We start from the raw sequence: 23,956 nt of genomic DNA, 5'->3' as shown, positions 1-23,956 counted from the left end.
TAAATGGTTTTCCACCCCCTCACTTTCAACCTGGAGGTATCTTTGGGTCTAAAATGAGTCCCTTGCAGACAGCATATCAATGGGTTTTGTTTTTTTATCCAGTCTGATAACCTGTGTCTTTTGATTGGGGCATTTAGCCCATTTACATTCAGGGTAACTATTGAAAGATAGGAATTTAGTGCCACTGTATTGCCTGTAAGGTGACTGTTACTGTATATTGTCTGTGTTCCTTTCTGGTCTATGTTACTTTCAGGCTCTCTCTTTGCTTAGAGGACCCGTTTCAATATTTCTTGAAGGGCTGGTTTTGTATTTGCAAATTCCTTTAGTTTTTGTTTGTCCTGGAAACTTTTTATTTCTCCTTCTATTTTCAATGACAGCCTAGCTGGATATAGTATTCTTGGCTGCATATTTTTCTCATTTAGTGCTCTGAATATATCCTGCCAGTCCTTTCTGGCCTGCCTTTCTGGTCTCTGTGGATAGGTCTGTTGCCAGTCTAATGTTTCTACCATTGTAGGTTACAGACCTCTTGTCCTGAGCTGCTGTCAGGATTTTCTCTTTGTCTGTGAGACTTGTAAGTTTTACTATTAGATGTCTGGGTGTTGACCTATTTTTATTGATTTTGAGGGGAGTTCTCTGTGCCTCCTGGATTTTGATGGCTGTTTCCTTCCCCAAATTAGGGAAGTTCTCTTGCTATAATTTGCTCCAAGATACCTTCTGCCCCTCTCTCTCTTTCTTCTTCTGGGATCCCAATTATTCTAATACTGTTTCGTCTTATGGTACCACTTATCTCTCGAATTCTGCCCTTGTGATCCAGTAGTTGTTTTATCTCTTTTTCTCAGCGTCTTTATTTGCCATCGTTTGGTCTTCTATATCACTAATTCTCTCTTCTGTCTCATTTATCCTAGCAGTTAGAGCCTCCATTTTTTTATTGCACCTCATTAATAGCCTTTTTGATTTCGACTTGGTTAGATTTTAGTTCTTTTATTTCTCCAGAAAGGGATTGTCTAGTATCTTCCATGCTTTTTTCTAGCCCAGCTAGTATCTTTATAATCGTCATTCTGAACTCTGTTTCCGACATCTTACTAATGCCTGTATTGATTTGGTCCCTGGCAATTGGTACTGCCTCTTGTTCTTTTTTTTTTGAGGTTATTTTTTCCATCTTGTCATTTTGTCCAGAGGAGAACAGATAAATTGAGAGAACAAAATGCTAATAGGGTAACAATGGTCCCCCAAAAAATATACACTAAGAAATCAGAAGAGACCTGAAACTGGTGGGGAAAGAAAGGCAAAGAAAAAAAATATATGATCAGGCTGATGAATAGATCAGAGCCACACAGTAGATTTTTGGTGTTTTTTGGTCTGTTAGAAGAAACTGCCTCCCAAAATTTTAAAGAAAAACTTATATATGTACAAAAATAAGGGTAAATATGATGAAGGGATGGAATATGACTGTAAACATGAAAATTATAAAAGTTTATAAAAGGAATTGATAGGAAGTTGGTTGAAAAAAGAAAGAAAATTTTAAAGAGAATGTGATCAGGCAGGAGACTAAAACAAAGCCATACACTAGAGATTTAGGGTATATTTTGGTCTGTTAGAAGAAACTTTTAAAGAGAGAAAAACTTACAGATGTATACAAAAAAATAAGGTTAACTACAATGAAGTGATAGAATATGACTCCAAAAATGAAAATTAAAAAAGATTTTTAAAAACGGAATTGATAAGATGTTGGTTGAATAGGGAAAAAGAAAAATTCAAAAAAAAATAAGAAAAAGAAAAAATAAAGAAAATTTTAAAAATTAAGTTTGAAAGACTAAAGAATCATGGGGAAAATCATGAATTCTGTGTGCTGTATTCCCCTAGTGCTGGAGTTCTGCCGTTCTCATTCATCAGTAAACTTGGTCTTGGCTGGCTGTTCTTGCTGATCTTCTGGGGGAGGGGCATGTTGCTGTGGTTCTCAAATGTCATTGCCGGAGGCGGAATTGTGCCGCCCTTGCCATGGCTGGGCTAAGTCATTTGCTTGGGTTTGCTCTTGGGAGCTTTTGTTCCCTGCAGGCTTTCCGTACAGCTTTGGAGTGTGAGAGTGAAAATGGCGGCCTCCCAGTCTCTGCCCCAGAGGAGCCGAGAACCCCGGGCCCCACTCCTCAGTGCTCCCCCAGAGAAAAGCAGTCAGTCACTCCTGTCTCCCCATCCCCGGCCACACTCCATGCTCACCCGGCCTGTGACCAAGTGTTTCTGTCTCTGGCTCACGATCCCATTTGGAGTCTCCAAACCCAGTAGATTCCCGCGGTGCGCTTCCGCGCCGCTCCTCCCAGGGGAGGAAGGGAAGTCTCCCCCGATCTGCTACTTGTTGGGTCCCTGCTGGAGGAGCAGTGGCCTGACTGTGCCGTGGAGCACAGTTTATGGCAACCCCGAGTTGAGAGCCCACTCCTCGGCTCCGTCTCTGCAACCAGCTTACCCACTCAGATATCTGGGAGCTCTGCCACACTCAGGCACCCCCGGTCTTTCTGTGCGAGGGTTCCACCCCCCGCTTAGCCACTGGAGTGACATCCCTCAGCGGAGCAGACTTCTAAAAGTTCCAATTTTGTGCTCCACTGCTCTATCACTTGCTAGTAGTGGCTGACGGAGGCTCCCTACCCCCGCCGTCTATCTTCCCAAATATTGCCTCAGATTCACTTCTCCGCACATCCTGCCTTCCAGAAAGTGATCACTTTTCTGTTCAGAGAGTTGCTGCTCTTCTTTCCTTTGCCCTCCTGTTGAGTTCATAGGTGTTCACAATGGTCTGATACCTATTCAGCTGAATTCCTGGGACCAGACCCAATTTAGGTCTCCTACTCCTCCACCATCTTGCTCCTCCTCCAAAAAGTCTTGATTTTAAAAAGCCTACTTGTCGCAGTATCTCAGATTCTTAAATCAATCTTTGTTGTAGAACTTTGACCACAGTAGGATACAACAGTTGCTAATACTCACTTCGGCTGGGACTGCTCCGGTGCTTTCCTTTGATAGGATTAATGGTTACCCATTCGCTGAGGAATTGCACTTTTACTTAAAGCAGATGTAAGGGCAGCCTTGAACCAGTACTATCTTATCTCCTTTCTAGTACTTTTACTTTGTTAGTTAAGGAATATCCTCAAGTCAATGATTATAACTTTACTGTGTAATTTTTCCACAACGTCCTCACATCTTGAATTTTATGTGCCTTTCGACTGAAGAAGGAAAGAGGGTTAGTAAGTGAATACATGTGCCATACGATCAGCATGGTACGTGTATAGCTGTGTAGAGGAACTCTCAGTGTCATTCCTTTCAGATTTTGAAATAAAAATATTTTAATACTGCTTACAGTCTCTGGCTAAAAACCACTTGTCCCCTTGTATATTCTGCAGCTTGCCAGTTTGTGGCAATAAACGTGGTTTCCTAACATTGATGGTGGTGGCCTCTGGAATTGCTCTGATCTCTTCTTTTCTGTTGCTACCACCTCTGGCCCTTCTGAGGGTATGCACAAAGTTAGCCACTCTGTTAGAAAATGTACCCAAGAAATCAATGAAAGTTTCTAACTTGATGTAGGAGACTCTAGAATTGAGTTTGACGAGTGTTGAGCACTATGTATGTGTCAGGCACCTGCCAGGCTCTGGGGAAGGAACGCAGCCCCGTCCTCCACTCTGTGTCACAGGAAAGGCAGACATACATAAATGACATAAAAGGTACTTCACAAAAGTACCTTTAAAGAACTGTGAAAACCTGAAATGATGATGAAAACTAATTATTCTGTCTGAGTAGTAAACTTTACGGAATCCAGCTGGGCCTTGAAGGATGGCAGGAATTTCATATGCAAGCGAGGCAGGGGAAAGGCTCTCAGAATGAACAAAGGCAAGAAGGTGTGGGAGCATGTGTTTAATGCTGCCCTCTGGGGGTAGTTCACTCAGGACCTCTGGAAAACAGGTGGAGGGAGGCCAGGAAAGGTAGGCTGCTGCCATCTGTGGATGAACTTTGTGCCTCGACCAAGAATTTCACTTTTATTTTGTTAGCAAGGTGGACATTTTTAAAGAAAAATAATTTACCTCAGTGGTTCTAAAGACAAAGATTAAATTGATAGAATCTCTGCTTGTAGTCCAAGAGAAAACAAAGGTTTTTGATGTACAGTAGAATGAACATAGGACACAACAGCATGGAAGGTAGCCTTTGCTAAAGTTCTAAGTTATCAAAATGGGCTGTAACAGAATTTATCAAATTTGTTAAAAATTTGTGTGCTCTTAATGTAGAAACTGGGCTTTTATAACCCCCTTTTCATTCTGTTCTTAGTGAATAATACACTTTATATGGTAATTTTTTCTTATTTTGTAACTATGATGTCAAAGTATATGATTAACCTTACCTTAAGCCGCTTCTCCAAATTAGATTGTCAACAAAAGGTAGTTACTGGTGATCACATAACATAACAAGTTTACCTTCACACTTAACGCTCTTGAATTACAGAAACAGAGGGGTTTGGTTTTGTTTTCTGGTCATTTGATTTGATACTCAAGGATAACTAGCTCTGTTTTTCAATGCCTTGGGAATAGGAATGAGTTCAGCCATGATAACTTATTTAAAAAGCATTTATATTTACCATATATGTAAGGCATTCCATAAAAGCTTCTATTCCCTGGTATAATACTATGAACCATCATTAGGGCGAAAAGCATATAAACAAATGTACTGTCAACACTGACCAAAAATTAATATGAATTAGCAAGCATGGAAGTTACAGGTTCAAGTGGAGGAACTAAGGGGGTATTGTTGCCATCTCTTCCAATTAATGGTAAAAATTTTACTGCAGTGTTAAGTTCTCAGAAGTTTCCTGAATAAAGAAAAGGAAATTTGCAGAGCCAAAGGGGAAAGACATTGGTCATCCCTAGGTATTCATTCACTCACTCAAGAAACATTTAAGGGCATGTTTTTTTCCCAGACATTGTGCTAATCGCTGGGGATTCAGAATAAGAAGATTGGAATTCAGTAGGTTGACAGAGACGATTAGAGTCTAGAACCTAGACCTTGCTTAAGCCAGTATTTTAGAGTTTCTATCATTTCCTGTAGGTACTGTCAGATGGTTTACAGAGGAAAGAAGAAATATTAGGAAAACCAATTGATCCTTATTTTTCTTTTTTAATGCTAACTGGAAATTATTCTGGTTTTAGGCTCTAAAACAAAGAGAAGCAATCCTGAAACTCATCTTGAAAAATGAAAATGTAAGTAGAAAATTTCTATTTTCCCCATCCTATAAATATGTTCATGAAACCATTTTAGAGGGAAATGAAAAAGTAACCTGAGAATAAACAGCTTTGTACTTGGCATAAATCACTGTAAAACTGTTGGCTGTTCATGCAAATCAGTAACCCTGGTGCATTTGAACTTAATAAAGATGGTCCTCTTTTTTTAAAGCCCTGTGTTTTCGTATCTACAGATTAAAATCTTCTTTGATATTTTCAGACTGTTCTCCAGTTATATAAGATACATTTATTTTTATACAGCAGTATGCAGGGGTTTTTTAAATTTATTTAATTACAGTATTTTTTGAAATTGGAATTTAGATTTAAGAAGGTATGATAATCAAAATCTTTAATAGTTTGTGTATTTAAGGTCACATGCTTCAGGATTAAAATATGTTAAATGGTATTCAGGGAAGATCTCGCTTCCTCTCCTGTAATTCTTTTGTATCCTTTCAGATGGCATTGTCCATACCAGCAAATCAGAATATGCTATTATTCCTCTTCCCTATTTTACATAAACCATATTAATAAACTGCATACACTGTCCTGTGCATTGCTTTTTTCACTCATCTTTGAGATCTTTCCATATTAGCATATAGTGTTTTTGTTCTTTCTCTCTCTCTCTCTCTTTGGTTTTTTGTTTTTTTGTTTTTTGCATTGCATAGGATTTTACTGTATGGATATACCATAATTTATTTAATCAATGCCATAACGAAGAACATTCAGGTTGATTCCGATCTTTTACTATTATAAAAATGCCTTGTATGCATGTCTCCTCACACTTGTGCAGGAATATTAGTAGTGTGGATTTTCCAGAAGAGGAATTGCTAGATCAGAGGATATGATTTATAATTTTGGTAGCTATTGCCAAATTGTCTGTGCTAGTTTCCTCTCTTACCAGCAATGTTAGAGTACCTCTTCCCCTGTAGCCTTGCCAACAGAATGCTATGGAACTGTGCCGACATGATAGGTAGGAAATGGTATTTCATTGTATTTTTAGGGATGAAATGAGTATGTTTAGGAGCCACTTGAATTCTTTTCTGTGAAATACTTGTTCATATTCTTTGCCCATTTTTCTATTGCAGTGTTCTTTTTCTCATTGATTTATAGGAACTCTAATACATTAGGGAGATTTCACTTTGTTTATATGATTTGAAAATATTTTTTCCTGGTTTGTCTTTTTTAATCTACTGGGATTTTTCCCCCTTTATGGTTTCTGAGTTTTGAATAACATCGTATTTCTCACTATCCTAAACTTCATATCTAAACTCATTATTTGAGGGGCGCCTGGCTGGCTCAGTCGGTGGAGCATGTGACTCTTGATCTTGGGGTTGTGAGTTCGAGCCCCACATTGGGCATAGGGCTTACTTTAAAAAAATAATTAAATAACTCACTATTTGTACTTGCTATATCCAAACTAAAAAAAAAAAACAAATAGGGGGCGCCTGGGTGGCTCAGTCATTAAGTGTCTGCCTTCGGCTCAGGTCATGATCCCAGGGTCCTGAGATCGAGTCCCACATCGGGCTCCCTGCTCGGCAGGAAGCCTGCTTCTCGCTCTCCCACTCCCCCTGCTTGTGTTCCTGCTCTCGCTATCTTTCTCTCTGTCAAATAAATAAATAAAATTTAAAAAAAAAAAACAAATAGATTCCCATAGTGAGGGATTCTTGTATTTCCGTGGTTTGCCACCGTCCGTGGGTCACTAATTCTGCTCCAGCTCTCCCCTCCTTCCCCACCTCCCAGGTTTACTTTAGTTGTATCTCTAAAAGAAAGAATTCTTAACTTTTTTGATTTAACCTCATAAACATTATTACATTCAACAAAAAACTGACAGTAATTCGTTATTATCATTGAATACCTCGTCTGTTCAGATTTCCTGTTGTCACCTAAATGGTTTGTTTGTTTAACATGTATTTGTTTGACTCAGGATCCATATAAAGTTCATAATTTGCAATTATTTGATAGTTTTTCAATCTCTTAATCTATGGGCTATAGATTATTCCTTCATCTTTCTCTCCTTTTCCTCCACCTTCTTTCACTTTATTTGTTGAAACAGCCAAGTTGAGTTTGTCCACATTTTCCCATGGCGGATTGTGGCCTTGACCCCCAACCCAAAGTTTCCTGGCTATTTTTGCTGATTTTTCTGTATGAATTTTAGAATTAATTTGTCTTATTCAAGAAAAAACAAACACTAGTGGTTTTAATGGATCATAATTCAGGAGAATTAAGATCTTTTTGATGTTGAATCTTTGTCCAAAAGCAGGTATGTCTTTTTGGTTTTTCCACTCTTCTCCCGTATCTTTCAGTAGTGTCCTGTTCATTTTTTTCTTTAAAACCAATCAAAGAAAACATATATGCTATTTGCAAAAGTTTAAAGAACCTAATAAATTACAGAGATTACTGTTGTGGGGATGATAGAGCCATTTAATAAAAGAGATAAACACTATGTAGTCTTTTCTTAAAAACTACATGTACATGAAATACTTTGTACAATTTCAGGAAAATTCGTAAAACTTTCCATGTGTTCTGGGTAAGGAACTCCTGCCTATGTGAGTGAGAAATCAACAAATTACATTTGCCTTTTAGCTGAATATTCGATAACTGCTTTCAAAAAGACATTGTGTAGTTGTACTGCTGTTTGGGTAAAAGACACTTAATTGGTAAACCTTTAACAAAGAGAGTCATCAATGAGCAGTTCAGGGAAGAAAACAAAAGAGATAAAATAATTCCACAAGTTCTTTTGAATTAGGATGGCTGTGGTGTGGCTTGAAATTTATCACCTACTAGAAGGTAGTTCCTGACAATTTTGTAGAGATTTCAAGTTAATACAATTATTTAATTTAAAAAAACTTAACGAAGGATGGTATTGCCAGAAGTTAACTTGTGTGGTTGAATATAGATATAGATGATGTGGGTGACTTACGTACAGATGGCGAATATAAATGATACAATTTAAGCTCTGTCTCATAAGATAGCCATACTTTACACAGGCTGTAATGTTTTCACATCTGACTTAAGAAACTCCTCATTATTTCTAAACTTTGATTTCATATTCTGCCTTTTTTTTTTTTAATAGTAGCATCTTTGGAAATTCTTTTAGAATTACATTTGTCATGGGTATAAGGAATTGTTAGCATTCTTTTTCTTAAAGCACAAAGAACTAGTCTCCAGTTTTATGATTCGCAGTACTTCTAAATGCTTTCTGGATAACTGTTGACATGGGAACATCTTATTTCCCACTAGCTGGTATTTATATGCTGAAGGCATATTGTTGCTTCACTAGAATCTGAAAGAATTATTGTAATTCTGTTAAAAGATGCCTCAGATGATACTCTTTTCTAGTCTTTCACATTTCTTTATTGATAGTTCCTTAACACAACTCGCTCATTTAAAACAGGGTAGTGAGGGCACCTGGGTGGCTCAGTTGGTTAAGTGACTGCCTTCGGCTCAGGTCATGATCCTGGAGTCCCTGGATCGAGTCCCGCATCGGGCTCCCTGCTTGGCAGGGAGTCTGCTTCTCCCTCTCCCACTCCCCGTTTGTGTTCCCTCTCTCGCTGTGTCATTCTCTGTCAAATAAATAAATAAAATCTTTAAAAAAAAATTAAAAAAAATAAAACAGGGTAGTGATTTTGGCTTTAAGTTTAAAGTATAAAAAGAATTAGAAGTAATAAAATGGATACCTTAGACAGGTATCCTGTCTCTGTAGTGAGGAGATCAGAGTTTTCCTTCTACAAACAAATCTGAGTTTAGACCTTTTCCATAACACAGCAGGAGTAGTTCACAGGCTTGGGCTTTGGAGACAGACCCCAGGGCCCCCCACATTCTGGCTTGACCCCTCCCTGCTGGGTGACCTTGGGCAGATACTGTTGAGTGTCTCTACGCCCTTATTTTTCTCACTGGGAAAGCAGAGGTAATGCCAACAGTCTCCAAGAATCGTTTTGAGAATTTAAGTGAAGTATGTGAGGTGCTGAGAGTGCCCTGCGTGTGCGCCCTCCACGGTAGACGCAGTAACCGCACACAAGCGGGTGCTGTGCTTCGGGCTATCTTAGGAGTCCGTTGATTAATGCCAGTGTTGCTCCCGGGACTCAAAACCTTGTTTAACTTGGGAGCTGCCTTCCTGGTTGCCTAGTGAAAACAGTTTTCATGACTTCATGGTTTGTCTGATAGCTATTATCTTGTAAAAAGGGTTACCTTCAGAGTATTTGCCATGTGCCTAGCATAGTGGTGAGATAAACCTTGTTTTACTTAATCCTCCATCCATCTAAGGAGCACATACATAATAATGCTCTTTTACAGTTGGGGAAACTGAAACCCAGAGAAGTTATAGAATAAATTGCCCAGGCTCACATAGCAAAGGAGTGATGGAGCCTTTCTCTTAACCATTATGGTGCGCTATCTCTGTTCATCTTGCTCCCCCAGTGACTGGAATCTTCTCCTTTTCAATCCTTTCTCATACTTGATTTGTTCATCTTTGTGACTTTATCACTGTGTCATGCACAAGACTTGTGAATGGTTACAACATAGTGCAGTCCAACAAAGGAGTGGTCAAGAGATGGGGTGGAGGTGTTGATTGTTTAAGGGACGAAGACTAATTTTTAACATCTCAGTGTATAATTTGGAAGGTGTTTTTTAAGTAGTTTTTTAATTCATAAAATATTTTAAGTGTATACACAAATAACCTTATATCTACCACCCAGATTTAACAGGTGCTCTTCACATACTTTGCTTCCCATCTCCTGCGGTCTCTGTCATTGCTTGTCCTGAAGTCGGTAGTGTCCATCAGTCCCATGAGTGTGGAAGGACAGATGCGTAATGCATGTACTTTTTCACAAATATTACAAGCAGTAGAGAAATTAGATTCCTGTTTGTGTCTGACTGCTGAGGTACATATGTAAGAAGTCTTCTCAGACAGAGAGGAAGAGAATAGACAAGTCCGATCATAATCAGTCTGACGGTGTTTGCATGTCTGTTCTTCCTAGGCACTGCATGGTATGGGCTAGGAAGGCTTTATTTCGCTATTACAGTCATAGTGACAGTTAACGAAAATTAGATTTCAAAATTCCAGCTTTTATGGTTAAGGTAAAGACTAGAAACTGATGATTCTCCTTCCCTGCTATTCCAATATGTGTTCTTCAAGAAGCATGTTTGGAGAGATGCTCTGCAGCATTTTTTATATGCCTTTTTCCCTGTTGAAGGTGGACAGGCACGTGGATCTGCTCGAAGTTGCCCAGGAAACAGATGGCTTTTCCGGCAGTGACCTGAAGGAGATGTGCAGGGACGCGGCACTCCTCTGTGTCAGGGAGTATGTGAATTCTGCATCCGAAGAAAGGTACGATCTCTCAGATTTGTCAAACCCTTGTAGAGCTTTTAGGTTGGTTCATGTTTCTTTACAATACCAACCCTGCTTATGGAATCAAAGGTGGACTTGAATGAACTTTATTAATTGCCTTTTTTTCTAAAGGGAAGTTCTGAAAATGAATTGGGGACGTGGGTCGTGGGGAGGCTCCGGAATGCAGAGAAAGAAACAAAAGCTGGATTTCTACCACACATCCACAGACTGGGTCACAGAAGGCCGACAGGAGCTTAGGCTCCCAATCTCTGCTAGGAGAGCAGGTTCTCCAGCACTCCTGGCTTGTTTTGCATCTTAACTTCCTAATCCCATTTCCTGTTGTCTTGCAGGAATTTCACATGTAAATGGGGGTGATAAATGGGGGTAAGGGCCCTGGCTGGGGGTTAGACTTTAGCTTGTTGACAGTGACATGTTTACTAAGCAAAGAAACTGTTGTCACTGCAGCCAACTTCAAAGCAGGAGTTTGAGAAACCAATTCATACTCATGTGTTTCAGCAGAGACACTAGAGAACCGGAGTAAGTCAGCCCTGATGAACCACTTCGGAAAAGGCCCCTTGCCCTGGGCCAGCGTAGCTCTGCGTCTCCTCAAAACACTGACCTTCTGACGGGTTGCTGTAACTTAGCAGACCCGTGTACTTCCTGGGCCTGTGGTGAATGAGTTCTCCACCTCTTGCCCTTTTGTTTCTCAGGCCCCCTCTCTCCTCCCCCGCTGAGGCTTTCACTCCACAGGACCTGGATTTGCCTCTTGTGCTGTGTTTTTCATCACAGCTCATTGCCATAGCAGGTGTGTTCCTTGGCGTAGAAAGGTTAGCTGGGTGTGCCCTAGTTCTGCACCTGCCTTTAGTGCTCCCTGGGGCCCGTCAGGGAGACGCTCACTTCATTTACTTGTTGCCAGATTATCCAGTTCCCCTGACGCTAACGGTGGGAATACTTTTGACCTCTGACTGTAGCCAAGAGTCTGCTTTCCACAGGTTTTTATTCTTGTGTATAAGATAATGAGGAGAGAGGCAAAAAAACCCAACCTATGAATACATTTTGTGTGAATAAATTACATTACTCTTTTTCTGCTGTCCTCAAAGCCTTTGAAAATTTTATATTTCAGTATGAAAAATCTGGCTCATAGACTTGGCTTATAATTTTTTCCCCAAGTGTATTTTCCAAAGTGTTGTAAATTATGAGGAGACATTATATATTATTATTAAAGAGGGGAGGACTTAGAGTGGTTGGTTTTTGTTAATAGCAAAGCATTCTGTTTTCAGTTTGTCACATGCTAAATATATACATGAATGTATGGCCATGAATGCTACTTGTGATTCCTTGATTGGAATTCCGTTCCCGTTTAGATCAACCGCACACCTATAGCTAACATTTTCCCATTATGCTCATATTCTGCCCGTGATTCTTAGTGTGCAGTGTTTGGTTTTCATTCCTACATCTCGAATGTGTATTTATGACCAGCCATTTTGGCCTCCTGCCTCCCAGTAGTCAATGCTCCTGGAGGAATTCACATGAAGCGATTAACTGTGGCTATCTTTGGGGGTCTTCTATGGGAAAGAGATGTCATGTTTTAATCTGGGTAGCATATTTGAGAGAGGGGTATCCCAAAGTCATTTGACCATCTGGTGGGTTTTGTTTGCATTTTAGCCACGATGAGGATGAAATCCGGCCCGTGCAACAACAGGACCTGCATCGGGCAATTGAAAAAATGAAGAAATCAAAGGATGCAGCATTTCAGAATGTTTTAACACACGTTTGTTTAGATTAAGAGTAAAGATCATTTGTACAGTTCAGTGTGATCTAGTTCGATGCGCTCTCTTACCATCAGTGGAAATAGAATGAAAAGAGAAATGTTCTTCACCCAGTGAGAGAGTTCAATGTTCCTGACACTGGTTTTATACTCTGAATTCTAAGTTATTGAGAAACAGTTGTTGTATAAGCGGTATTACTACTTGTCAGAAATCATGAGGAGGAACAGTTTGATCCAGCGTGAGTGGGTGCTTGTGTTTGACCTCTGTAGCCATACGTTGCAGCCTTAGAGCATCTAAGCTGGTCTCAAAGATGATTCACTGAGTCATTCGTGAGAAAGGGGGATGTGAGTGTGTGTGTGTGTGTGTGTATTAAATGTATATAGTCACACATTTTATATGGATATTATGTAGATATGTTTGAATACGAAACTTTTTTTTACCCCAACTACTGAATCAGAAAGTACCAAACAGTATATAGCAAAACGAAGATTTATGGTTGTGTCTAAGGTACGGTGATTCAGCCATTTCCAGTTGTTTCCTTTGTTTCAGCTTTTTTTTTAAGTGAGCATCTCTCTGCAGTGGAATAGTTGCAGTCGGCCCCATCTCCGTTTCCAGATGTGTCTCCGCTATTATGGTATCAGGATAATCAAATAAAAATACTTGTTCAGTGATGAGCATTGAATGGTTGTCAGGCAGTCGTGTGATCAGGACGGATTTCACATGGATTTCACCTCCTTCCGGCAGCACACTGAGTAGAGATGTGTTTCAGATCGATACCCCGACACATGGATTGGAAGCCTGGCCCATGAATGGCTTTGAAACACTATGGTGCCATTCAGCATGTGTATGTGACTGTCCTTTTTTCATTTCATGGGACATAGTTCTGTTGTAACCATGGTTTTTTAATGTTATTTTAAAGTTGTATGTTCTTTAATTATGGTCAAATATAATTTGGTCATCAAAAATGAAATGATAGTCTAAAACAAGTAGCTCTTACTAAATGTGCTAAAAATACTCATTTTGTAACTTTAATTTTTAAAGTTTTCTTAGCATATTATAAACTGTGCCCTAGTTAGTACAGATATACATATCAGAATCTCCATGTTGTATCCGTAGTCATTCAATGCTATGTGCCCTACATATGAAACTTTTTTTTTGTCCAAAATTTCACTAACCAGAATTCTGTTACAGGCACTTAAACACACCGCATGAGGAGAATGGCGCAGTATGATCTTGAGGTGCCTTCTGTGAACCATCTGAAAGATTAAATTATGCTTCATATAGTTTTGTTTTTATTGTATTTCTTTGAAAACTCTCAGTCTTCATTCGTGAGTTATTGGATTAATTTATTTGATAGGAAGTCTCTCACAGAACCTGTTGGAGCGTTTACTCTGTTGTGCTTTGAATGACGGGTGGGGTAGAGGCTATGGCAGAAGGCAAGTCACGAACAGGGTGACAATGATTGAAAATTGGCTGCAAAACACAAGATACCAAAAATAAAAAGTTTCGTCTCCATTTTTAATGACTATATTATATTTTATAAATATGTAATAAAGAGGACCCTCTTTATTAATTTTTCTCTACTTGGTCTTCTTCAGGTATGTAACATTTTCTGGGTTGTTTTTAGTGTATAAACCTTGCCCTCGGAGTGTTTTATCTCGCTGTGTAGCTTTCACACGTCTCTGGCATACATTCTAGTATCCAGTCATTATTGTGTCTCAGCAAGGAGTTCAGTAATGATTTGAGTTTAATCTGATGGCATATTGATTCAAAATAAGAGGATCTGTCTCTCGTGTCCTTTCTTAAATTCAGAATATCCAGTAGTATAGTTGCTAAGTTGATCATGGTTTTAATCATCGAAGGAAGTTAGAGACACTAATCCCATCAACCGTGACTCATCTTTAAGGCCTTAAAGTAATCAAGGACACTTTTTTATATCCCTCTGAAGAACTTTTAGTGTTCTATAATCTGTGCTTGCTGCAGACATGCATTTGACACAGGTAGTTGGGTGCTGGGTTCTGGGGTATTCCCTTGTGGGTGGCAGTTCCGAGTACCGGCTGTGGAGTGGAACAGCCTGGGTTTAAATCCACGCTCCCCGTTAACCAACCCTGTCCCGGGCACTAGTGACCTACAGCACCACGCCCAGAGCAGTGACTGCTCAGAAGGGGGCGCTCACGTTATTAGTTGTGTTACTTTTGCACACCGATTACGTCACTGTTGGCCGAACTGCATTTGTGAGCATCCTCTATGCTTCCAGAATCCCGAGGCCTGTACTCTGGGGCCTGAGATGGAAATGACCACCCGTGTGGTATTTCTCCAAAAGCCTCGTTGGAAGACTTCTGGTAAGTCTGGTGTGTCTCAAACTATTCCCAGGCGTTTTTGTGTAGAGTTGAGTAACTCGGGATTTGAAGCAGTTCAGTAACTTTATGAATTTCCCTCGCTCCTACCTCTCTGCTCCCAACTGCAGGGCAACCCAGGACCCACCACACTATCAAGAGCTGGGTTGGGTTAATCTAAATAATGCATGTGGGCCTTAATAAGCTACCATTACTGGGTGGCTGCAACTTCTAAGGGTTGGCGTTAACGAGGATGTCTCAAGCCTTGAGTGCCTCTTATAAAAATGGCAGCATCCCTTGTTGGTAGGAAGTGCTTTTACTGGAATTGTGCTGTTTGTCGACAAATGTTACCATTTTCTTCTGGATAAGGAAAACAAATTGGATGCTGTATATTCTCTTTTTAGCTTCTCTTAAGGTCAGAATATTGGATAGAATTCCAATATGCAGATCACATATCCTGCCCTCAAAGCCATAGAATCATTCCATTTAGAGCTGACAGAAGTCCTCAGAGGGCCTTCGTTATTAAATTTGTTGTAGATTCAGGCATCAAACAGAGTTCACCGATCTCGTCAAAAGTTCAAGCTCTCTTTACATGTATAGGTGGAAGTTCTGTGCTCCCCTCACGTTCACGAAACTGCGGAGAAGACAAGTGACACAGATGCCAGATGAGATCAGACCTAAAGGAGACTGGGTAGCAATGTGAGTAAGAACGCAACCTCCTCAGTTACTGCGAACAGCATAAGAGCTCATCTCCAGAACACTGGAATGGGAGCATGTGTTTGTGATGAATATTTAGAGTTAGAATCACTCTGCTTGGGAACACTTGTAAGTACAAGCTTTTGTGCTGGGAGCTGCGGTTGCAGTGAATGTGAATGCTGGTGTGGAATGTATCAAGGATCTGAGTTTGTGAATCCTGACAGTTCAGTTTTAAAACTAGAGCACAGTGTTGTCTGCCAGAGATGCGTCGCTTGCAGAAATCCTGACAATGGCCGAGGTGCTCAAATAGGGGATGGTGATCCATGGTCCAGTCGAGCAAATTCCTTTGCAGACGTGTGTGAGGGAGCCGAGCATTGTCTACGGGGCCAGAGTCCTGGTCTCGTAAAGAGTACCCGTGGGGTCCCACTGCAAACAGCTGACTCCAGCAATAAAGAATTTATTTGAAAGATATGAGGAGCTAGCTCATGAGCTCAAAAGGAAGTTCAAAAACTGGACTTAGGACGGAAAGCTCCCGAAGGTTTTGTAGCAGGAATTGCTCAAGGATCTAGCTTTTATTCCTCTACTGGATTAAATGAACCCCATTTATCTTTTTTTTGTTGTTTTTTAAGATTTTATTTATTTGACAGAGACACAGCGAGAGAGGGAACACAAGCAGGGGGAGTGGGAGAGGGAGAAGCAGGCTTCCTGCGGAGCAGGGAGCCTGATGTGGGGCTCGATCCCAGGACCCCGGGATCATGACCTGAGCCGAAGGCAGACGCTTAACGACTGAGCCACCCAGGCGCACCGCCCCCCCCCCCCCCCATTTATCTTTAAATTGCCCCATTCTTGAATCCTGGAAGTGGGTGTGCAGACCCCAGGGAAAACCACTGCCTGTGGTCCTGGAGCTCAGAGGGGCCCTCCAGGAACCCTGGCTTACATGGTTGGAGAGCAAGACTAAATGCAAAAGAGAGCAGTGTATCGACCAAAGAAACGAGTATTGTGGAGAAGGTGGCTAGACAAACAAAAAGTGACAAATGACCAGCCAGTCGCGGGCAGCCGTAGGTTATGTGCTCAGCGACGGTGTTCTAACTAGCGGGTGTGTGGGGAGCAGCCGGCGCTGCAGGCTGTGTGGGCGGCCTCCAGGGATCCCAGATGCTCTGCTTCCCCCCGATGCTGCACTGCTGCTTGGCATGTCCAACTTTTAGCTAAGTGATCACTTCTAGTTGGTAATGTGTTTTGGTCCAGATAATGGGTATAAAAAGAATACTGGAGACTGAAGTACAATGCTGGGTTTTGTTTTATTTCCAAGGAAGGCAAACGTTTTCCTCTGACAGGCAGTTGTGGTGAAGGCCTGATCGTCCCCATTCTGGAGTCCGGTCATGCCAGATCTGGGCTGCAGCCATAATAAGAGGAGTTGGGGAGGGGCTGGACGTGCATGGGTCAGATGTCCATGCTAAGGGCGTGCTAAGCCCTCCCCTGACCTCTCTGGCAGCAGCCTTTTGATCTTGGCAGTACTGGAGCTGGGAGAGGCTGGGCGTGCAGGGGTCAGATGTCCGCGGCTCCCTCCATGTGCTCAGTTCTGACAGGGTCTGGCAGCCAGTCACCAGGAGGACACACGAGACTCAGAGCCTCTCTTTGACCATTTACTCTGTGAGATCCAGGGAAGGGGGACTGTCTAGCCTGGCAGTTTATTTTTGAAGGTGATATGTTTGTGGATCTTGGTCAGTACTGTCTGAATCCTGGTTGAATTCTCCGCATATCTGCCAAATCTCCATCTGAGGCAGGCCTGCTCTTCCGTACCCTGCATCCAGACTTAGGAGTCTCCTCCCTGGGGTACACGCAAGCACCCAGGCTCCTGCTCACCCCCGAGGGGCTTCTTTCTCTCCAGAGGGCAGTCGGTGAAGAATGCTTGTATTCACTTTTCTTTGCCAGCCTTATAGAGAAGCATTATTTTTATTTTGTCTCAGTTTTCTCTTGTTACTCTGGGAGTGAAGGTCTTTCACATCCTCCTACATTCTAGCAGAATTACAAGTCCTGTGAAGTTCATTTCCAACTTTATAGGTTTCAACCCCAGCTGTGAAACTTATATATATGTAATACAATTTTATATATGTATATGTATGCCATGTATATGTGGCATTGTAGCCTTGGGCAGAACCTCTATTTCCTTGAGCACCTGTTCCCTTATCTGTAAATAGAAATCATAAACGTGTACCTTGTGGGATTGTTTTAAGAATCCTATGGAAACACTTTGGGAGTGAGGAAGTGAGTCTGGCTGCAGGCTCTCGTGTGCTTAGGGAAGTCCTCTCCTGTCTCCCATTTCTAGGCCTCCATTTCCTTGTCTGCACCATGATGGGCCTGCTGAAATGGATCTCGCTACGTTCCTGTCCCAGCCCACTAAGCTGCGCACTGTGGCAACGGCGGCCATGTTGATAGACGCAGGGCCCTTAGTTAGCGATGCGGACCTGACTGCAGCGCTCAGCTGCTGATGGGTGTCAGCCTTGGTGGATGCACTTGTTCTGATGGGCACAGGTTACCAAAATGCCATCAGATAGGCAGGTTGGAGACACCGCATGGGCCTGATGTTTCTGTGTATTAAACGTGTTTATTTCCTTGACTCTGTTGGAGCTAGAGGTTTTCTTTGTTGTTTGCTTTGACTACCCAAAGATCTAGTACTTTCTAGAATTCCTTTTATCATCTGAGGATAGGACAGGGGATTAATATCTTCCCATAAATGTAGGCTCTTCTTGGTGAATACACTTGTAGAAGCCAGTCTTTTAACTAGTTCAAAATACCAGATCAGTATTGGAGTTATTTACATGAAAGCAGTCCATATAACCTACAATGAGCTGAATTTTACCTTTGAACTATTTATGGAAAACAGGCTTATGAAATAAATATAAATCAAGATTGTTCTTTCCATGTAAGTGTGTATCATCTGTTACAGTTTATAACTGTCACATACATTATTTTGTGAAAGAAGTGCACAGCAGGCTAAAACTTCTGGGGGGGAAAATACTGTATTTAAGAATTTTACCAAATATGGTGTGTATTATTGATGCCAGCAATAGTAAATACGTATGGTAACTTTATTTTTTATTTATTTTTTTAAAGATTTATTTATTTATTTGAGAGAGCAAGAATGAGAGAGAGTACATGAGAGGGGGGAGGGTCAGAGGGAGAAGCAGACTCCCTGCTGAGCAGGAAGCCCGATGCGGGACTCGATCCCGGGACTCCAGGATCATGACCTGAGCCGAAGGCAGTCGCTTAACCAACTGAGCCACCCAGGCGCCCACGTATGGTGACTTTAAAAGAGCTGTGCCCACTCAGCTGGGGGGGTCCTTGCCAGCATCCCCCATTCCTTGCTAGCTCCATAGAAAAGTGTGATTTGTATACTGTCTAGGTTTTTCTTGTATCTGACTAAATCTCTAAACCCTAGCCAGTAACCCATTTTTTTTTCATTAAAATAATTTACAATATAAGCAAAAAAAGTAGGCAGATTCTGGAGTGAGTATCGGTGAATTGCTTATATATCATCTTCCCCATTCCGTGAACCTACTGAGTGGCCCAATAATAGTTAATATTCATCAAAAACTAAATGCATGTGAGAGGCAAGCAAAGTCAGTGGTTTTCAAAATCTGCGCGTAGTGCATTCCTGATCCTTGATGCATATGGTGATGAGGAAATGCTTAAGTAACGGGGACCTGCATTCAGAATCTGAGGCAAAGCGGCACGATTGGTCCCTCCGACCTTCACACGGAAGAGCAGCTCCGGTGCCCGTCAGGAAAGCCAGACCTGACAGCTGGGTCCCAGAATGGAAGATGAAAACAAAATCACACTTGCTCTCCTCGAGTAACTAGGATTGGTTCCTTCGTGCTAGGAAGATGGGCTGGAGAGAAATCCTGGGGCCTGAGTGCTGGTACGTTGGCAAGGTCTGCCATTGTCGGACCCAGCGACTTCCAGGGGCCTTTCCAGGGTTTGTGTTCTCCCTGCCATGAGGCTCTGGCATCCCCCCTTGGCACCCCTTGTGTCTTCGTGTTCTCACACATGTCCTGCCCTGCTTGGTCCCGCTAACGGTCACTTAGAACAGAACAAGCAAGCGAGCGAGGCCCTGGGCGAGAAGCAGGCTTTTTCCCCAGTGAGGAGCAGTGGCAGGATGTGCAGGAACCCTTCAGGACCACAGGGAGGCGGTCAAGGGGGAACATGGCCCCAGACTGCCAGGTGCCCGCAGGCCACAGGAAGTAGGGGTGGAAACAAGTACCCGGCTCAAGACAAAGGAGCCATGGCTGAGGTTGGCGGCTGTGCGAGAGTGGATGGAAAACAAGACAACAGCAAAAGCCCGCTCCCAGCCCGGCTGGCACACTCCCTGGGGGTACTTTGAGAAAAGGGAGCAAGTACGAAAGAAAAGAGGTCAGACCCTCCCGCGGTGACATCCTACGGTGAGCCCCCAAGCAGCCTCGTCCCCCTGAGGACATCAGGAGCCCTGCACATCTACACCCACCGTGTGGTTTTTAAGTGACTCGGACGCAGGCAAACAGCCTCTTAATCGTGGTCAGAGGGTTGCTGCTCTTCTTCCCAATTACACAGTCACAAAGCCCTCGGCAGTCCCGTGGCTAACCCACACTCTGTCACAGGCAGAAAGGACTCCGCGTTCATTTTGAGAAGTTTATTACATAGAAATACATAGAAATAGTCCTTTGCACTCAGTATTATTAAGTGCAGAAAAGCAGTTTTAAATATATCTTAAAAAAACACAAAATATATTGATTAAGGCACTACATTCCATCTGTTTTCAATAAATACACTGTTCTTTAAAAAGGCAGTACTGAGTACCTCTGATTAAATCAACATAGGCACTATACTAGTCAAGGCAGTTACGCTTTGCTGTGGCCATTGTGTGTAATTTACTCTCAAAAGAACTTTCAGTAGCTAAGATTAGCATTTTCTCAAAAAAAAAAAATCACAGTTTTCTCTTTACAGTTTAAGTCTCTTCCAGAGAGACCTAGCTATAAAAGGTACGGTTTCTTCATATATTCTTTAGCAACAAGGAATTATGTATAAAGTACAAAGATCACCTCCCAAGAAGTAAAGCCATCAGAGGTTAGGTGTCTCGGCACAGCATGAGTCTTTGGAAGAGTATTTTCTCCAGCTGCACTAAGATCCGCTGGGTTTAGAAAACTCTGGACCTTCTGGCATCGAAGAAGACTGCTTCGTAAGTGCCTTCCGTGCAAGGAGCTTTGCTAAGCAACTGAGGGGGGCCAGAGGCAGCCCCTGTGTTTTACAGTATAGACGGAGCCCCAGACTGCAGGTCAAGCGGCGGCAGCAAGCCTGTCGGGTGTCACCAGTACTTTCTAACGATGCCAACTGTGAGAGTTTGTGACCGTGCTCAGCCGCTCCCGAAGCAGGCGCTAGGCATCATCTGGTGGGGAACCCTGGGAGACAGAGGGCTTCTGGGGTCTTTTCCCCATTCCAGCAGCTTGCTAGTCTGATGGTCTGGACTGGTTTGGCCCGAAGCTGCTTCTCCCAGGACACAGTGACCATAGCAAAGAGGAGAAAAACTAACTTCCCACAACAATGCCAGATCGTCTGAACCTTGGGTGCCAATCTTTTCCTCAAAGCGTCCTGTGTTCTGCAACTGAAACATCACCGTTGAACTGGAGTTCTAGTCACAGAAGGGTGGTAAGACCTCCCTCCTTTCTTAGAAAACATAACTTTCTCAGCCGAACTAGGTTGCATAGATCCGAGGTGTGGCTTGAGCCCCTTAGGAGATGGGGCGGGAGGCAGGAGGTGAAATAGCGAGAATCTTCATGTGAGCCACACCTCGTTTAGGGGTGAGAATTTTTTTCCCCCCTTAAGTCAGTTGTACAGAAGAGGTTGCTCAGTCTGGTTCGTGTTACTGTGTGACACTGGGCAAGACTTAAGCTGGAAAATACGCTTTACTTCTTGGCAAGTAAACTTAGACACACGGTCAAAGCTTTCCGAAACCTGGGAACCTACGTAATCAGACGCAGTAGAGAACACAATTTCATTCTGAAATAACAGTACTGCTTGCACCTGCTAAGAGGTGGTCTTCATTCGGACTTTCTTTTATATATTATTGAAGTTGACTTTAAATTATAGACACAATTTTTACCTCATTATAAAACATGAAAATCGATCACTGAGAAGCAATTGTGTACAAAGCATGTAATCACAAAAATAGGAAAAAGAACCCAAGAGCACTTCGAGAAGAAACTGGAGCCGGAGGGCACTTAGTTGTTCTTCTCCAGGGACCGGTAATAGTCTGTCAGGACTTTCCATGCTTTGGGCGCCATGAAGCCATCTGGAGGGTTCTCTCCTTCCCGGGCCAGCTTCCTCATTCGTGTCCCAGAGATGAAGTCAAATTCGTCGTGCCTGTCACGGGGCAGCCACACAAAGCTCAGAGCGGGTAAGTCACCCCGCCCCCAGAGATGCCTGCATGAGGTGACGAGTCTCAGACCCTATCTTTTCCTGCACCTTCGGGAATGGGCAGTTCTCACTAACTCTTGAGTAAAGGAACTTGCAGAAGAAAGGGGCGTGATGGCAGCCACACGCTCCATGCTGCCTGGGCACCTACTCTGTCCACGGGCATGTCCCCTTCTGCTACGCTGGCTTCCTTTCCCTTAACACCTGCTCAAGGAAGACTTGTTGAAAGAGAGCTACTGATGGACCATCTACTGACATGCAGGGGCCGTGCTATGCTTCAGGGGGACACGGAACGTGTAAGACCAAGTCTCGGCCTTCTAGGGACTCTCATCCCATCGGGAGCATGTGGAGATGCCCTTCCGCAGATGGTGTACAGATGGTGATTAAAGAATCTTCCTCTGGAAACCTACCTTGCCGGGTCATAGAAGTCCATGGCTTTTTTGGCTTTGTTGTAGGCAGCTACGCGGAATGGAATGATTTCCACCGAGGTCAGGCCCGGGGCCATGCTCAAGACCTTGCCTCCGTGAGTGGGTTCATACAGGTCTTTCTTGGTCTCGGGGTGGGGCATGCCTGCAGGGTCCCGGCCCACGATGTAGAAATTGACCCCTGCAATCATCCGGGACCGACAGTGCCACTGGACCTAGGAAACATCATGCAAGGGAGATGCTGGTCACCACTGGCCAGCTCGGGGGGTCCCTGTTTACAGAGATGCCTTTGTTCTGCTGGAGTGTCATAAGACCCCATGCTCTTCTTCACGCTCACTACATCAGGTAGGGTAGGAGCTCTAGACACAAATTCCCCCCACCTGACCCCAGCTTCCTAGAACCCGAGAACTGTTCCTAGAACTGTCTCCTAATCACCCCTCCAGACAGGCACGTGGACCAGAAACACTCAGACATGTGAATTTTACTTTCTAGTCCCTCCCTATTCAGAATAGATCACAGTTTCAAGGAAATTACAAATTCCAACATGTCTGATTATCCGACTGCCAATAATGAGCGGATTATACGAAGACATTGATTCTCGTTCAACACGACATTGGGATTTCAAAATGAATCACCCCGTCTGAAGCTCAGTGAGAAATACAGAGGATGAGGAGGCCTGGCACTGCAATCTGGTTGAAGAGAATTAATTTCTGAAACTCTGGGGTATTCCAAAGCACTGGGACCCTTCCAATTGATCACGCTTCCCACATAATTGGTGCCATGGGACGGAGAACATCCCTGTTTGGCGGGCTTGTTGTGCTATGACAAAAGGGGACACCGAGCTTTTAGAGACGAATTCTCCTTTCTAAGGACGCTCACAGGCGTTTGTGGTGAACCAGTCAGAGTGACTGAAACTTCGGGAATTGAGTATGAGGTGCGATACGGTTTGCCCTACAGCCTCAGTCAAGCTGCATTATCCTCCTTGCTCACACGTCAGCTCCACATTCTCAAAGGCATTGTGTAATGGGTCTGAGGTGGTGTTTCTAGCATTCTTACAAATACTAAACGGAAACATAATTAAGTTGGATAAAGAAGAGAGACTGGAAGATTCCAGAATCTGCTCATGAGAGAAAAGGATCACAGAGACTCACTGGCTCCTCTTAAGTAAAGTCTGAGCCCCCATCTCTGAGGCCCCCAGCCCGGCCCAGGGAACTGCTCACCTCTGTGGGGCCAGCGTACAGCATCGGGGACGGGAAGATGGCAACGATGGTTGACTTGGGGTCCAGGACCCCTTCTTCCAGCACCGCCGCATGCTGCTTCATCCGCCACTCCAGGGGCACGTCGTCGTCCTTGGTCCAGCCCCCCAGAGGGTGCAGCAGGAGCACGGGGTGCTTATAGCCCCGCTCCAGCAGCCTGCGGCGGGTGTCCTGCATCAGCAGAGCGTGGCCATTGTGGACGGGGTTGCGCAGCTGGAACGCGAACACCGCATCTGGGAAAGGAGCAAAGGCCGAGCTGAACAAAATGCACATTGTCGCTCGTCCGCAAGCACAAGAAAGAAAATGCAGGGGGAGCTTCCCTCTGCTTGCTAGAATGTTTAATAAAGCCAGTTAGATCTTGAATTTTAAAAGAAAAGAAGGGGTGGCCTGGCTGGCTCAGTCAGTAGATCATGTGACTCTTGATTTTGGGGTTGTGAGTTCGAGCCCCATATTGGGTA

At 43.1% G+C, this 23,956-nt stretch overlaps 2 protein-coding genes across 5 annotated transcripts in view; one reads left to right on the top strand and one right to left on the bottom strand.

The window, feature by feature from the left end:
• Positions 1-13,863, top strand: part of ATAD1 (ATPase family AAA domain containing 1) — a 54,957-nt gene extending 41,094 nt beyond the window's left edge. For all 4 annotated transcript variants that reach the window (XM_064594567.1, XM_045877732.3, XM_064594568.1 and 1 more), the window contains 3 exons: positions 5,175-5,225; positions 10,439-10,572; positions 12,238-13,863. In XM_064594567.1, the coding sequence (XP_064450637.1) occupies positions 5,175-5,225; positions 10,439-10,572; positions 12,238-12,358 (306 nt within the window). In that variant the 3' untranslated portion in view covers positions 12,359-13,863. The remainder of the gene's footprint in view (positions 1-5,174; positions 5,226-10,438; positions 10,573-12,237) is intronic.
• A 6,161-nt stretch (positions 13,864-20,024) lies between these two features.
• The window catches only part of PAPSS2 (3'-phosphoadenosine 5'-phosphosulfate synthase 2), a 69,107-nt gene continuing 65,175 nt past the window's right edge, over positions 20,025-23,956 (bottom strand). The window contains exons 10-12 of the mRNA XM_045877721.3: positions 23,463-23,731; positions 22,228-22,457; positions 20,025-21,766 (exon numbers count right to left, since the gene is read on the bottom strand). Coding sequence (XP_045733677.2) covers positions 21,625-21,766; positions 22,228-22,457; positions 23,463-23,731 — 641 coding nt within the window. The 3' untranslated portion in view covers positions 20,025-21,624. The remainder of the gene's footprint in view (positions 21,767-22,227; positions 22,458-23,462; positions 23,732-23,956) is intronic.

The sequence above is a fragment of the Mirounga angustirostris genome, unplaced genomic scaffold (genome assembly GCF_029215605.1).
Source record: "Mirounga angustirostris isolate CCGP_5_RB_7025 unplaced genomic scaffold, mMirAng1.0.hap1 SCAF_6, whole genome shotgun sequence".
Classification (NCBI taxonomy): Eukaryota; Metazoa; Chordata; class Mammalia; order Carnivora; family Phocidae; genus Mirounga; species Mirounga angustirostris.
Note: the sequence above shows the minus strand (reverse complement) of the source record. Positions and strands in the feature narration are given on the sequence as shown.